General features: G+C 44.8%; 1 protein-coding gene across 2 annotated transcripts in view; it reads left to right on the forward strand.

Moving 5' to 3' along the window:
• Positions 1–13,512, forward strand: part of XYLT1 (xylosyltransferase 1) — a 160,146-nt gene that overhangs the window by 104,760 nt on the left and 41,874 nt on the right. For both annotated transcript variants that reach the window (XM_021412123.1, XM_021412124.1), the window contains exon 5: positions 13,248–13,328. In XM_021412123.1, the coding sequence (XP_021267798.1) occupies positions 13,248–13,328 (81 nt within the window). The remainder of the gene's footprint in view (positions 1–13,247; positions 13,329–13,512) is intronic.

Genomic DNA, 13,512 nt, shown 5'->3' on the forward strand with positions numbered 1-13,512 from the left:
GTCTGCTTTTACAAAACTTTGCAGCTTTTGCAGCGGGCACGCTGGAAGTGCAGCGTTGGAGACACAGAAAATCACTTCATAGAACTGAAACAAAGAACTGAGCTCTTAGGTAGAGCACTCTAGCTTTATGAGAAGAGTCTGAGACCCAGCTGTGCCCTCTTGGTGGTTGTAAAATTACAAATCCAAAGCAGGCAGGGCTGATGGAAGCTGTGTAATAGCAACATGATCACCAAAGACATTTGCTCAAAAGGCAGTTATGCTCTCTCTAAACTTCTCTTGTTTTGACTTAGTTGAACAATCATGTTTCACTGAGGTTCTGACTTCAGAGCCATCTCTTCACAGCTCTTTCCTTCCTGGTAGTACATACGCTGTTGCTGGATGTGAGAGCCCGTACAAAGGATGCCGGTGTTCCAGGCCTGGGTTTGACCTTGCAGTCTGCACATGCACCCCTGGCAGTACTGCACTTGAAGTCAGGCCTTGCTACTAGAGCAAGGAACTGGGCAGTAGGGAGATAATACTTTATGCATGCTTTAAAGCATGTTTCAGACACGATCCTGAGCTGAAGCGTGGGTAAATCATATCTATCTGTTTTCGATGGGAGTACGGAGCAGGTAGCTGTGGCAGTACAACATCTGTTAAGATGCCAGCGTCTAAGGTCTTTATCTTGGTGTTGTAGCTGGGATCGTATGCAGTTTTGTGTGCTCAGAACATCTTTATCTGGTAAGCCAGACATCAATCCACTCTTAATGCTTCCCAGGAAATCTTCTTTCCTGTCCAAAAACGGACTTTATCTGTGTTTTCCATGAATCTGCATTTTCTTAGAGTTTCAGATGTTCTTCTTCCTTAAATCCCTCAAATCACCTTTTCTTCTTCTCTTCCCTCACTTCTCCAGGACATTTGTGTGAGACTTCAGTAGATTTTTAAGGTTATATTTCTGGTCTGTTATCGCACTAATCTGGTTTACTGCTAGATTATCCAGTGGTTGGCAAAGCAGTGCTTTTGCACATGCTGTTCGCAAAGGGTGGGGTGAAACAAATTATTGTGGCTTGAGACTTTTATTTACATCTGATGTTAACATAGTATTTTCTTCAGCCTGGCAGTGTTGGGAGACCCGCCCTTGCTGTGTGCGGCCGCAGCAGATGATGTTCTTCACTTCTCCTCCTGGGCTTGAGGCAACAAAGCAGCTTTTGTTTTTGTAGGATTGTGACATCTACAGCTCTTAGTAACTTCATGCCCAGTTGGCACTTCTGGAACGTTCCCTGTGGTAGCGTTAGTCTGGCAACAAAAGTTAGCACACCCCAGGTTGGAGGCTGGTTTGTCCCTCCATGCATCTCTGCAGTTCATACTGATTAAAGAGGTTCTCCAGTGCAGAGCCAAAGGGTTTGTTTTCAGCTCTTTACCATCTGATTTCTGGATGCGATTTATTTCTTATTAATTTATGACTAAGAAAAAGGGCCTGTCTCATAAAAGAGTTAAGTGCATGTCTTCAGTGGATGCCGTTCAGCCTTACCTACGAACAATAACAATACAAACATTGTGATAATGTGCAGCATCAGTTTCTAGGCAACACAATTACATCTTTTGTCTTCAGGATGCTGGAATAACATCTCACGCAGTGTTTTGGTAAGGATAACTGATCTGTTCGGGCTGAGGAGGGCTCTGAGGAGTATGAGGGATCTTGCCAGCTCAGCTACTTCTCCTTCACAGCCTCAGGACTCTCTATGAGACCTGCATTTTGCTTGGAGCTTGTCTTTGTGGAGAAATAGTCAGGGGTAATCGAGTCAAAAAAAGGTCCTTAGTGCAGAATGGCTCTTGTCCTTTAAATCCATAACTAATGAAATTCCCCACTGGCTGGCCTGTACCTGCAGGCCATTCCCACAGCATTCAGCTGCTTATAGTGCCCATGGGCAAGAAGCTGCAGCAAGCTTTGTGGCTGGAAGTGGGCATCAGTCCTCAGGCATGATGCTGTGTCCCCAGTGCCCCTGCAGCTTTGCTTCAAGCAGCCTTTACTCTGTGGATGTAAGTGGGAGAGGGGTAAAAAAAGCTGCAGAGAAACGGTTCCTTGTGGATTTACCTGGGCTCTGGGAGCAGAAACATAATCTCTACTGAGCTGTTTTTTTATAGAATGTTCAGTAAAATCATTATCAAATTCTAAATGCTAAAACTGCTTGAAAAAGGGAAGTGTTTCTGTTATAGCACTGCATTTTAAACATGCTCTCCCTTTGTAGCCCTGCAGAATTCTCTCAGGAAATTAAAAATCTGTTGAAATTGTCGTTAAGAAACTTCTTTTGTTTAGATTTCAGGATGCCACTCGCAATAAAACAGCTGCAAAATAATATCTGGTGGCAGTTGAAAGTGAAGATGAAACGGCAACATGTGCCGTTACCTTTCCCGAGTCACTCTTAAACAGTAAGGGGCCACTAAGGGGTGAGCAGAGGGTTCTGTCGGTTCAGTCTTTCAGTGGTGATGCTGAAACAGAAAGGAGAGGGAATAGGTAAACTGTTTTCCACCAAAATAGGGCTAAAAATGTAAAAGAGTTGAGTGGCAATTGATGTTAAGGATTTTTCTGCCAATTTATACATAAATTCTGGTCTTGTAGTATTAAATTATGTGCTTTGACAATTTGTATGTGCTCATTCACCGCATATGAATGAGTGGAAGGGCTGATTTGAAGGAAATAGTTTGCAACAGAATTACAGCTGCTTTGGAGCGACGGATCATTTGGGACATGCTGCAGAATGCATTTCTTTCTCCCAAGATAATTTATTTTCTCTGTGCTAATTAGTCAGAACTTAATGTTTCGAGGTACCACAGAAGCTTTGGCCTGGCATCTTGCAGAGCAGAAACTCGGGACCTCCTTTTGCTGTGCAATCCCAGGTACAATTAATGGTTAGCTGGCTGTTACAGTCTCGTGTTACGTCTGAGTACTTTGTTTCTGCTCACCCTGCACAGTCACAACTCATTTGTATGATACTTCTCAATCCGTATACACAAGTGACAAGGTGGTGCTGAGTACAGCTGACTACGTTTGTGACCGCACTTCAATTCCAGGCTGAGCTGAGGGGAGGAGACCCTAAATGGTTCACTGCAGTACACATTCCACTCTGCTGCACACAGGTCAATTATATCCATCATTCAATCTTTCGTCAGGGTAATTGCACTCTTTGGCGTGTTAGGAACTGGTTTGGGGACAGGTTGTCTCCAAGTACAGAATCGGTCTTTGTTTGAAAGGTTGCTTCCTCAAAGTAATTTTTAGCAAGTAAACTTGCTACAATGCATTCTTTGGGCATCTGAAGTTCTTTCTTAGGTTGAGGTGAAGTGCTGGTTCTCTCAATGAAACAAGACTCTGAGTTGTCTGGTTGTGGCTTGGAGTGAATGGGAATAGCAGCCTTCTGCCCCCCAGCTCTTTTCTCTCCAGCCCCAGTTATACCAGCTGATGGAGCCAGACGGTGCCTTTGACGTTTTCCTGCTCTCTGCTAGATGTTCATGCCCATCATCCCAGTGCTGCATTCCTCACTGCCGTACTCAAGAGAGTAGGGCAAGTCATCAGCTGGCCCCAATTGTCAAAATAAGATTATTGCTCAACCCAAATAAAGGTAACAAAATGTGACTTTCTGTTGTTAAAATCAATTAAGTTTCCTTCCATCAGCTCTCAATTCATTATCCCTTTTACCCTCCAGGCCCTGTTCTTCCATCTTTTCAGGCTCGGTGTGGAATTAATGTTAAATCCCATTAGCCTGACCCCGTTTTCCCCGTTTTGCCTTCTGGTCCTTTGAATTGATGCGCTCCGACAGGTTGCTCAGCAGCTCAGGGATCAAAGGGAGTGGCAGGCCCACAAGGAGCTTCGGAAGGCGCTGCTTGAATCTAACTCCCATTGCTTTTAACCAGGGTTTGTGAAAGGGCCTCAGCAGCGGGGGCTGGCCGTGGGGAGGCCAGCTGCATCGATGGCACGTGGGTGCCTCCTGTGCTGGGGGCACAGATGTGTTCCTCGAGGTAACCCCAGTTCAGGGCATTGAGCTCATTGGGGGCTGGGTTTCTGTTCCCTCTTGCCTATTCCTTGGAGAGCATGGGCTGAAATTTCTTTGCCTAGGTAGATCATTCCTACTGCTGCTTTCAGAGCTATGCAGAGCTATGCTGGCTGTCGTTCCCAGGTTTATGTCGCAAATTAACCAGGGAGGTAGGCAAGACCCAATGTAAATACTGGGTGGCAAAGCTATGCTGTGCCTCTCAGGGCGTTCTGCTCCCGTTTCCAGCAGTGTGATGGTGGTCTCGGGTTTGCTGCTTCTTGCAAGGTTGGTGTGAGCTCTTTGGGTTTCATTACCAGCGTGACGCGTTGAGTCAGCAGCACGGTGGGTGGCAGCTGCCCCTTGCACCCTGCGGTGTATGCCGTGCCCGGGCCTCTCCCCCCGCTTCTGTGGAAGAAAGTGAGCATTTTTTATTATAATCACTCAACCTAATGAGAAATCATTTTTCTTACTGACTTGTCCAAATAAATTTTGAGTTGGATGAAGGAATGTATAAATTAGGTAGGAAAGTGAACAGTTGCCTTGAATTTAGGCTCCTATTTAATTTCTTCTCTTTTATGCTGAGATGCTGGTAATTTAATTTTGAAGTTTGTGAAAAAAAGAATTGCTGAATGTAAAATATGCAATATTAAATATACACAGCGTAAAGAGACAAAAAGATCCCACTCAGCCCAATATCGAGACTTTTTTTTTTCCCTTTTAACCAAAGTCTCACTAATTTGAGTAATGGACTTGTTGATCATTTCTGTGCTCACTCCACTCGCTCATTTAATCAGTGATTATTGTTTTCATCCGAATGGGATGTTTCATGCAGGCAGATGGGGCTCTGCATGAATATGCCGTGGCAGCCAAACCCTGAAAGAGCACAAAGCAGGACATTGTTCTGTGCTCATGAAATCCCAGTGCTCTGATAAACCTAAAAATCTACCGCATTTGGTTCTGATCGTGAGATATCCTTGGATTAGGAAAGAATCACACACTTTTTTACTTCTTTTTTCAGATGCTTTTCAGCAAATGTATAAAGTGGGCTCAGTTCTCTGTTTCTGAATTCAGCGCAGGGTAGTGGTGTCTCTCTTAACCCTTTGTGGTGCTGCGTCCTTGCAAATTACATTCACAAATCAATAGGAGGCTGCTCTGGTTTGATCCATCAGGAGTGAGTTCATTAGCTTGTTAAATAGGGTGCTTCTCTCTACTGACCTCTGCATTGACGCAGTTTAATAATGGGATGCCTTGTTGTGACGCTGGGTAAAGGCAGCTTTGTGAAGAATGGTTATCTTGACAAACGTGTTTCAGCAACTGTTGGAAGTCATGGAGTGACATCACTTGGGCACGTTAATAAATAGGGCTTGTGGGGGGAAGTGGGTGCTCCAGAACTTTTCCTACGGTACATAACTGCTGTGAAAGACATAAGCAAAGAGAAGGGAGCAGCTGTTAGAATGGTAGGAGGACACTGCTCTTTTTAGGCTGTTACCAGGCTGTGCACTCAGTCCAGCAGCATTCCTCCTCAACCTGATCAGCATGGGGTCCGGGCTGGGAACCCCCAGTAATCCCAGCAGCCAGGATTAGGCTCTAATTAGAAGTGTGTAAACCTCCCATTGCAGTATTTTTCTCTTCACTGATCTGCATTATTTTACTTTCCAAATATGAATTAAGGGACTGCCTGTGGGGCTCAGTGAGCAGTTTTTGCCAGCACCGATGGAAATGTTTGTGCTTTCTTCCACACATTCAGTTCAACTAAACTGACATCTCTTCTGAATGTGGTGGGATTGGAATTTTGCTTTGCTACAGTACGTACCTCCAACAAGTTTTCTAGACCTTATCTAAGTTAGACACATGTCTACGCATTGACTTAGAAATATTTGTTGGAAATAAGCAATTAATGGACCTTTTCAGCAGAGGCTACCTGGAAGGCGCTCAAGCTCTGAGCTAGCAAGAAGGGGAAAAAGATGAACCACAAATGATATTGACAGTGATGTGCTGATCACTCGTAAACTGAGAGAAAAATACATAATAAATCGTTGAACAAATCGGGGTGAAATGTTTCCTTCCTTTCCAGCAAAATGCCTCTGAGTTGAGTGCCTGAACGGCGGCTGGTTCAGGACGGCGTTTGTACTGCGTGTGGTTGTTTTCTTTGATGATCTTGCACGAGTCTTACCTGTGCAGTTGCATGTCTGGAAGAATCTTCAGAAGCTTCTGTTCCAAGTGTTTTTATCATTGTTAAGCGTACGTATAATTAGGCCTAGAGATTGCACAGATAAATGTATGAAAGGAAATCGGTATTTTAAGTAATGCCTCTCCTAATCTGACTGTAAAATACATAAGTTGTTCTAAAATTGGATATGTGCATATCACACAGCATTGCAGCGCAGTGCTTTCTTCTTGTTGCAGCAGTAGGGTTGTTCAGAGCATGTGATGTGAGCAAATGGTTTGGCTGTGGCAATGACAGTACGGGTACTCCTGGAGCCACGAGATACATCCATGGCGGAGCTGGACAAACCAAGGTGCAGCTGGGTTGAGCTCCCTGGAAAAGCCTCCTTAGCACTCATGCACCCAAGAGATCTGAGTTGAATTCAAGGGCAGCTCCTAGCTGATACTTTTGTGTGTAATCGCTGCATGTGCTGCTTCCTAACAGATGGACGTGCAGACCCTTACCCTTGAAGCAATTGCTGAGACTACAGCATGGAAGTAGCGCCGTTTCAGAAGAGCCACAAGTGTGCCGCACTTAAGCACACGCTGTTAAGTGCCTCACTGGATCAGGCTCACAGCGACTGTGCTGTAATGGGGTGTGTTTGATAAGATCCTCTATAATTTAAACGCTTCTGATGAAATTGCACTATAAAATAATTAGAAATAGAGTAGATTACTTTAAACCTAGCAAATAGCTAAAGAAAGTCAAAAGCAGCAAGTTAAAAAGTTTTAATGAGTGTATGCATTTTGTTATTGTAAAAGCCCAAGGGTTTATTAGCTGATACGGGGCTGGCGTTTTTCATTAGCCACAGGCATTTCAAGGCTTCGTGGGATAGAGCTGGAAAACATTCCAAACAAATGAATATTCTGTTTTAAAAGAATAATGAGACATTGAGGGTTTTTATAAACTCCAAAGTTTGCTAAGCCAATATCTCTAATTAGATGAAGGAACCCTCTATAGAGCCTTTGCATCGACAACTGTGCACACAGCAAATGTTTTAAGCATTTACATATCAAATAGTGCTGGCAGCGCTTTGGCTGCAGTCCAGAGCTGCAGATAGTTTTAATCACATTTGTTCATTAATGCTGGGTGGAATTCTGTTATGTATGGTCTCTCCAGGATGCTCATTTTAAGCATGCGCCGCTGCTTGTGAATGGTGTGCTTCTTATTTATTTGGTTGGTGGGTGACATCCGAAGCACTGAATTTGTGTAACACATGTTATGGAGTGTCTCAGGAGCAGAAAATGGAGTATGTTCTTTTTCTCTCTTTTGTGCCCCGGCGTGTCTGTTCTCTCACTGGGTTTATTCAGCGATGTGACATTTAAAGAAGACTTTACCTCCTCCTCTGTGGCTCTGTTAGCTCTTTTCTGTAGGAGACAGACAGTGGTTGAATGGGAAGCAGTAACTGAAAGCGCTGCAAAGGTGATTGTGTTGCTCATAAAGAACCTGGGGGTCACCCAGCAGTGGCCAAGCTGTGACCGCCCGGCACCTGGAGCACCTGAATGCAGCGGGTCCTGCTCAGTCCTTGCATTCCGCAGCCAGGCCTGCTGCTTCTCCTCTGCCACCTGCTCCTCTGCTAAACACAGCTTGAAAGATAAAACAAACCGCTAAAGACAACGCTGCTGTAAAAGCAGAGGTGTTAATAGTCACCTGCAGCCTTCTGCATGTGGTTGGCCTCTGAAATCCCCTCTGTCTCTCTCATTTTTATGCTGTGTTTTATGAATGACTGCTCTTAGGGGAATTGGCTTCTCTGAGCAAACGCTAATATTTGCTCTGTGACAGATAGCGAGGGCTAAGTATAGCCTTCCCCTGTGTTTTTAGACAGCAGAGTCGTCTCTCCTTAATGCCTCCTGATCCTCTGGGGCTCCCCTGGCAAAGGCAGTGCTGGAGCTGGGGAGAGGGGTGGGCTGGCAGCACCGTGTGAAGGCCAGGCTGGGTGTGCAGGGTCCCGAAACAGAACTGTGCAACAGGAAGCGGCTTTCTTTATTGTTCTGCTTGCATCCACTTGGTTTTATCATTTTGCTGTAAGCATCGCTGCCTCATCCCTCAGTGGAGCAGAAGGATTGCACCCAGCCCCACTGCTCGAGCATCGCTGCAGACCCAGATGCCTGGGTGTTGGAGGGAGTTTGGAGTTATTCTTCACCCCATCTTTGTTCTCTTACCCTGTGTGTAAGGGAGAGGGCCACAAGGCACAGCTCCCAGGGTAGCACAGGGCTGGGGTGATCACCTCTTGCCACTGGGCTGTTGGCAGCCACAGCTTGTCCTGATGTTTCACAATGATGTGCCAGGTAAAATTAAATTAATTTATTCAAATCAGTGAGCTTGATCGCAATCATTAGAATTTATTGAAAAGAGGGCAGCAAAATCAAATGCTCCCTTCAACTGCAAGGCTTGTGTGCATGGCTGCATGTTGAGAATAGCTGAAAGGGACCTACGCAGACATCGTGTCCAATGGCCTGACCAATTCAGGGCTAACCAAAAGGTGAAGGATGTTACTGAGGGCGTTATCCAAATGTCTCTTGATCACTGACTGGCATGGGGCATTAGCTAAGGAGCCACGTCATGTTTAACTCTGGATGGGCTTGCCCAATGCACTAGGTTTTCTTTTCTGAGGTCTTTTTTCCCTCCATACTGGGGAGCCTCGTGAGCTGATAGCTGATAGGCAAGGAGTTGGAACAGTGTTTTCCCTGGGGCGTGGAGCTGGCTGCCTGTAGTGTAGGGGGTTCAGTCTTTGTATTCACTGACTTGGTAGGTTGATATGAGCAGTCTTGCAGCCAGCTCTCAATACAGTGTTGCACCAAGTTCAGCCAGTACCTCTTCTGTTCAGCGTCTGAGAGGTGTATTCCTGTCTGTTGAGGACTGTGGTCTTAGTCTTTAACAATCTTTTTAGTATTTTTCCTATCCCGTCAACTTACCAGGTCAGGAAACATCTTCCTTTGTGAGTGTATGTTCTGTGAATTACCAGGCGAGTTATGAGCGCCATGAATGTCAGTAACAATTACACATGATGAACCTTCTTCTGGTATCACCACAGTGTTTGCAAATGGGCCATGGCATAGCCACTAACTAATAGCTTAATCGTTTCTGCTCTTTTAGCAGTTATTTTAAAACACTGATTATTCTCAAAGTTAGAAATAGCAAGTTGAAGTGCAGGATAGATGGATTCTCTACGGTTGGGATGGCACTAAGGCTCTGAGATACACAGGGAGAAAAATAGGTCACTTCCTCTAGGGAACCTGCTTGAGCTGGGGATGATCTCCAGAGGCCCCTTCCACCCCTACTGTTCTGTGATTCTGTGTGAGATCCATGTTAATGGCTGGTGCTGGTAGCCCAGCGCACAGTGTCACGTGTGAGCGGGCCGTTCCCACTCGCTCTGTGATAAGGCTGTTGTTAATCTCCACTTCAGCCTGGGCAGGCGCTGCCCTGGAACAGAGGTACAGCAGTTGCTCTTTTGTTCATCTAATTCCCGCACAGAATCAAACTATATTGTTCCTGTACACGTGCACTGCCAAAGGATTCTGAACGTTTGATTAATGTAAGTCATGTTGTTAAGCAGTTGTGTGAGTTTTGGCTTACGCGTAGACCATTGAAGAAGATGCTATTCTTTACATCCTTTGAGTTGTCCATGCGTTAAAGCACTTTGCTGAATCAAGGACGTTTATTTTAGGCTTCACTGTCTTCCAGACGTAACAATTGCTTGTTTTCCTTTCCTCAGATTCACCAAAGACTTTTCTGAATCTATTTTCACAGCTGTAAACTCAGGGGGTCTTTTGCTTGGATTAGTCACCAGGACTGGGAAGATTTGTTTAAAACCAGCACTGCCCTTTGTTCTGTGCAGCACTGTACTGCAGCTGTGCATGGGGAGGGGCTGGTGCTGCCCCAGGTCGGCCAGACAGTGCCAGCACTAAGTCACTGGGTTTCTTTCCCATTTTCCAGTTCATTTCCCAGTGCACATGTCGTGTTCTGAATTTACTGCAGTGCTAAGCATGTATGCATGCTTGAGACCCTGGTGACTGCTTACACCCTGGGACACCTGAACCCCAAACTAGGGATGCTCGTGAGAAAACACTGGTGGCTTTGCTTTCCTTTGGCAGGCTCTCTGAGCTCCATTCCTGCTGTACATCTCACCTCTCTTTCTTGGACCCCTAACCCTGGTGTTGGTCCTAACCCTCTCTCAGCCCAGAGCAGGAGCTCAGCCATGGCCCTCCAGGGCTGTGTCCATCCTCTGAGCTGAGTCTGGATGGCTCTCGTGGATCCCATCCCACCATTCCAGCTGGAAGTCCTGCTCTTGAGTGACACTAAATCTCCATCAGTGATGTCAGAAATGCTTTATCTCCTCTCCATTCTTCTCCACTTGTCTCTTTTTCATGGACACCCTCTACAGTCTCTCTCCACATTTTGAATTCACGTGAGGTTCAGTTTCACGTCTCACTCTGTGTGCCACACACCTGTCAGTGACCACATTTCCTCTCCCCTCTACTCCCACATCGCCCTCCCTCCCCACTAACCTCACAAGTACTCAGTTAACTAATCCTTTTCCTGACGCCTCGCCCTCCAAATTAGCTTAATAACAAAAGGAAATAAAAGCTGGAGCTATGTGAGTGCATTCGCCGCCTCCATCCTCACACATCGGCTCTGCAAAGACTTCTTCCTACACCGGTATTCATGCTGCTACACGCTGGGGAGACTGATTGAAATGTAATACGTGTATTAGTGTGCACATTAGCACAAACTACTCTCTCTTATTCCCACCACTTTCTGATTTCCTCCATAGAAAGAAGATACTAGAAATGTGCTGCTCTCGTTGCTTTCTGTTACACTGTGGTGGTTAGCCAGGGATTCTTTTGCCAGGGTTGTGCTCAGTGAATTGCCCGGAGATGCATGGAGTTAGAGCAGAAATTAATTTGGCATTGTGGTGATGGTGTTGTTCCCAGTGATGTCAACGGTTGGAATTCTCAGCTTTCCATTGCCTCACTCAGATTAAGCACAGGCTCACGCCTTTAGTATTTCTCACAGAGATCTGGAGGTGCTGTAATAACCAGTGCCGGCGGCTCTGTGTCAGTGCTGCCGCTGCACGTGAAGAAGAGCATCTACAGTGCACTGAAATCCTTTGGTTTTCTTTTTAAAGTGGTGCGGTGGAATAACTCGGAGGTGGTGCGCAGCATCCTCATGGTGTCAGGGCCAGAAGAAGTGGTTTGAATGAAAGCTTAATAGAAATTCAGTGTGCTCCCATACTGAGCGTGGAATTGGTTGACCGCGTGAATCTGAATGCCAAGTACCTGGAGTGTTTTACCAAATGGAAATGCGATGTTTTATTTCCACGTGGTCAACACATGAAAAGAAGCATACTTTAAAAGACTAAGAGTGAAATCCTATAGGGAGTTTTTTCTAGAAAAAAATATTTTATAGAAAGTAGGACCATTATGGCACCAGTGTTTTCAAAGAGTGGAAAGTTATCAATCATTAATTTTTTTGAGAGCTAAAAAACACCTGGGCTTTTATAAGAAGTATCTAAGAAGTGGGAATGATTAAAAAGCTCATATGACAGCCCTGAACCCAGATGCATTCAATAGAGCACCACTGAATAGCGCTGTAGGTTGGTGAGCAGTCCATAAATGGTGTTTTATTGAGTGGTGTGGATTGTTGCTTCGGTTGATTTGATTTTTGTCCTGTAAGAAAATTAAAACTCGCTTCCAAACTTTGTTATATTTCTAAAGATCATCTTTGCGTGCCAGCTTTTGCCTAGAAACTCACCCAAAGATGTCAGCCATTGAAACCATTTCATGTGGAAGCATTGCTAAGTAAATTCACTAAATGCCTATTCATCCCAGTAAGATGGAGAATCACTGGAGCAGCAAATGTGAAAATCTGCACAGCTTACTATACAGAAAGCACTTTTCTGAGGTTGCCAAATTGAGATGCAGAGCCTGACCCTGGGAGGTATTAAAGTTTACAGGAGTGAGTGTAGGAGAAGGGTCACACAGGCCAGGCGATGGACAGAATCTCCATTTGGTCCAGATAAAATCAGTGGCTAACTTGTTCGTTACTCGTAAGTTCCATGATGAAATGCTGTTTATGACAACCAGAAATTGGGTTTTTGAGATATGGAAATAGGTTACTAGTCTGATAACACTTCTGAGTTGTTGCAGCCTGACTCCAGAAGTTAAATGCATGTGATACAATAATCTTGTTTCATTTGATTTCCTAGGGCTTATACTAAAAAAATGTTTTCAAGATACAATACTATTAACAGCTGGTTTATCTTAGTTTTTCGCCTGTCAAGTTCATTACAGACCATTGGCTTAAAAGCTGTTGTACCTGTAATGAGTTTTTGAATGCAAAGCAGAAGGTGAAGATCTTTTTAGTATGATTTGTTCACTTTTCCTAAAATATGCTGACCTAGGTAAACAGCATGTTTGCTCCTTTGTTGAAGAAATAACCAGACCACAAAAGCTGCCATGCATAAATACATTTTTGGACATGTCCGCTGAAATTCTGAAAATACCAGTGTCAAGTTGCCAGTCGTGCACACTGGAATTAACCTTCTAAATTCCTTCGTTCCTATTAATTTCATTGGGATTTTGACAACCAAGTTCTCCTGCTTTATGCATTCCAGCCGTGGCCTCTTTAGTACAAGGACTGAAACAAAGAAAATGCCAATAGATACTTGACCAAATTCCCTGAGACAGATCTAGCAAAGCATGTAAAATGGAACTATCAGTCCAGTTGTCTCACAGCTGGATTTTCGTACTTGAAAAGTATTGAGCAGTATTTCTCAATATGTGCTCTGTGCCAATACTAAAAACATCTGCCAAGATTTGATATGATTTTTTTTCAAGACATAACAACGCTTCTTTCCAAGCACACTGTGCTGAGTAGAGGAGAACCATGGAGCTTAGCAGCAGGGTTTAAGTTTTTCAGTCACTGCTTCATTCTGCAGAAGGTCTCCAAATGAGAACAAGAAGTGCATAAACAGCTCTAAAGATGGCACTTCTCTCCATGTAATTGTACATCTTCTGTTCTTTCTCTCACAGAACGAACGACCAGCTCGTAGCATTCCTGTCCAGATACCGCGATATGAACTTCTTGAAGTCACACGGGAGGGACAACGCAAGGTGAGCCAGCCCTTCTCTCTGCTGCTTGACCTGCAGCACTCAGCTTCTGCACAGCGACTGCTCTTCAGTGCCGCCTGAGTGGGGAAATCCCTGCTCCAGGAAAGAGCAGTGGGTGAGGAGGAGCACCTCCCTGAGAATGGTTGTTGGTCCAGGGTGGCTCCTCCTGATGATCACGTGTAAAGAT

The sequence above is a fragment of the Numida meleagris genome, chromosome 13, assembly GCF_002078875.1.
Source record: "Numida meleagris isolate 19003 breed g44 Domestic line chromosome 13, NumMel1.0, whole genome shotgun sequence".
In the NCBI taxonomy this organism is placed as follows: domain Eukaryota; kingdom Metazoa; phylum Chordata; class Aves; order Galliformes; family Numididae; genus Numida; species Numida meleagris.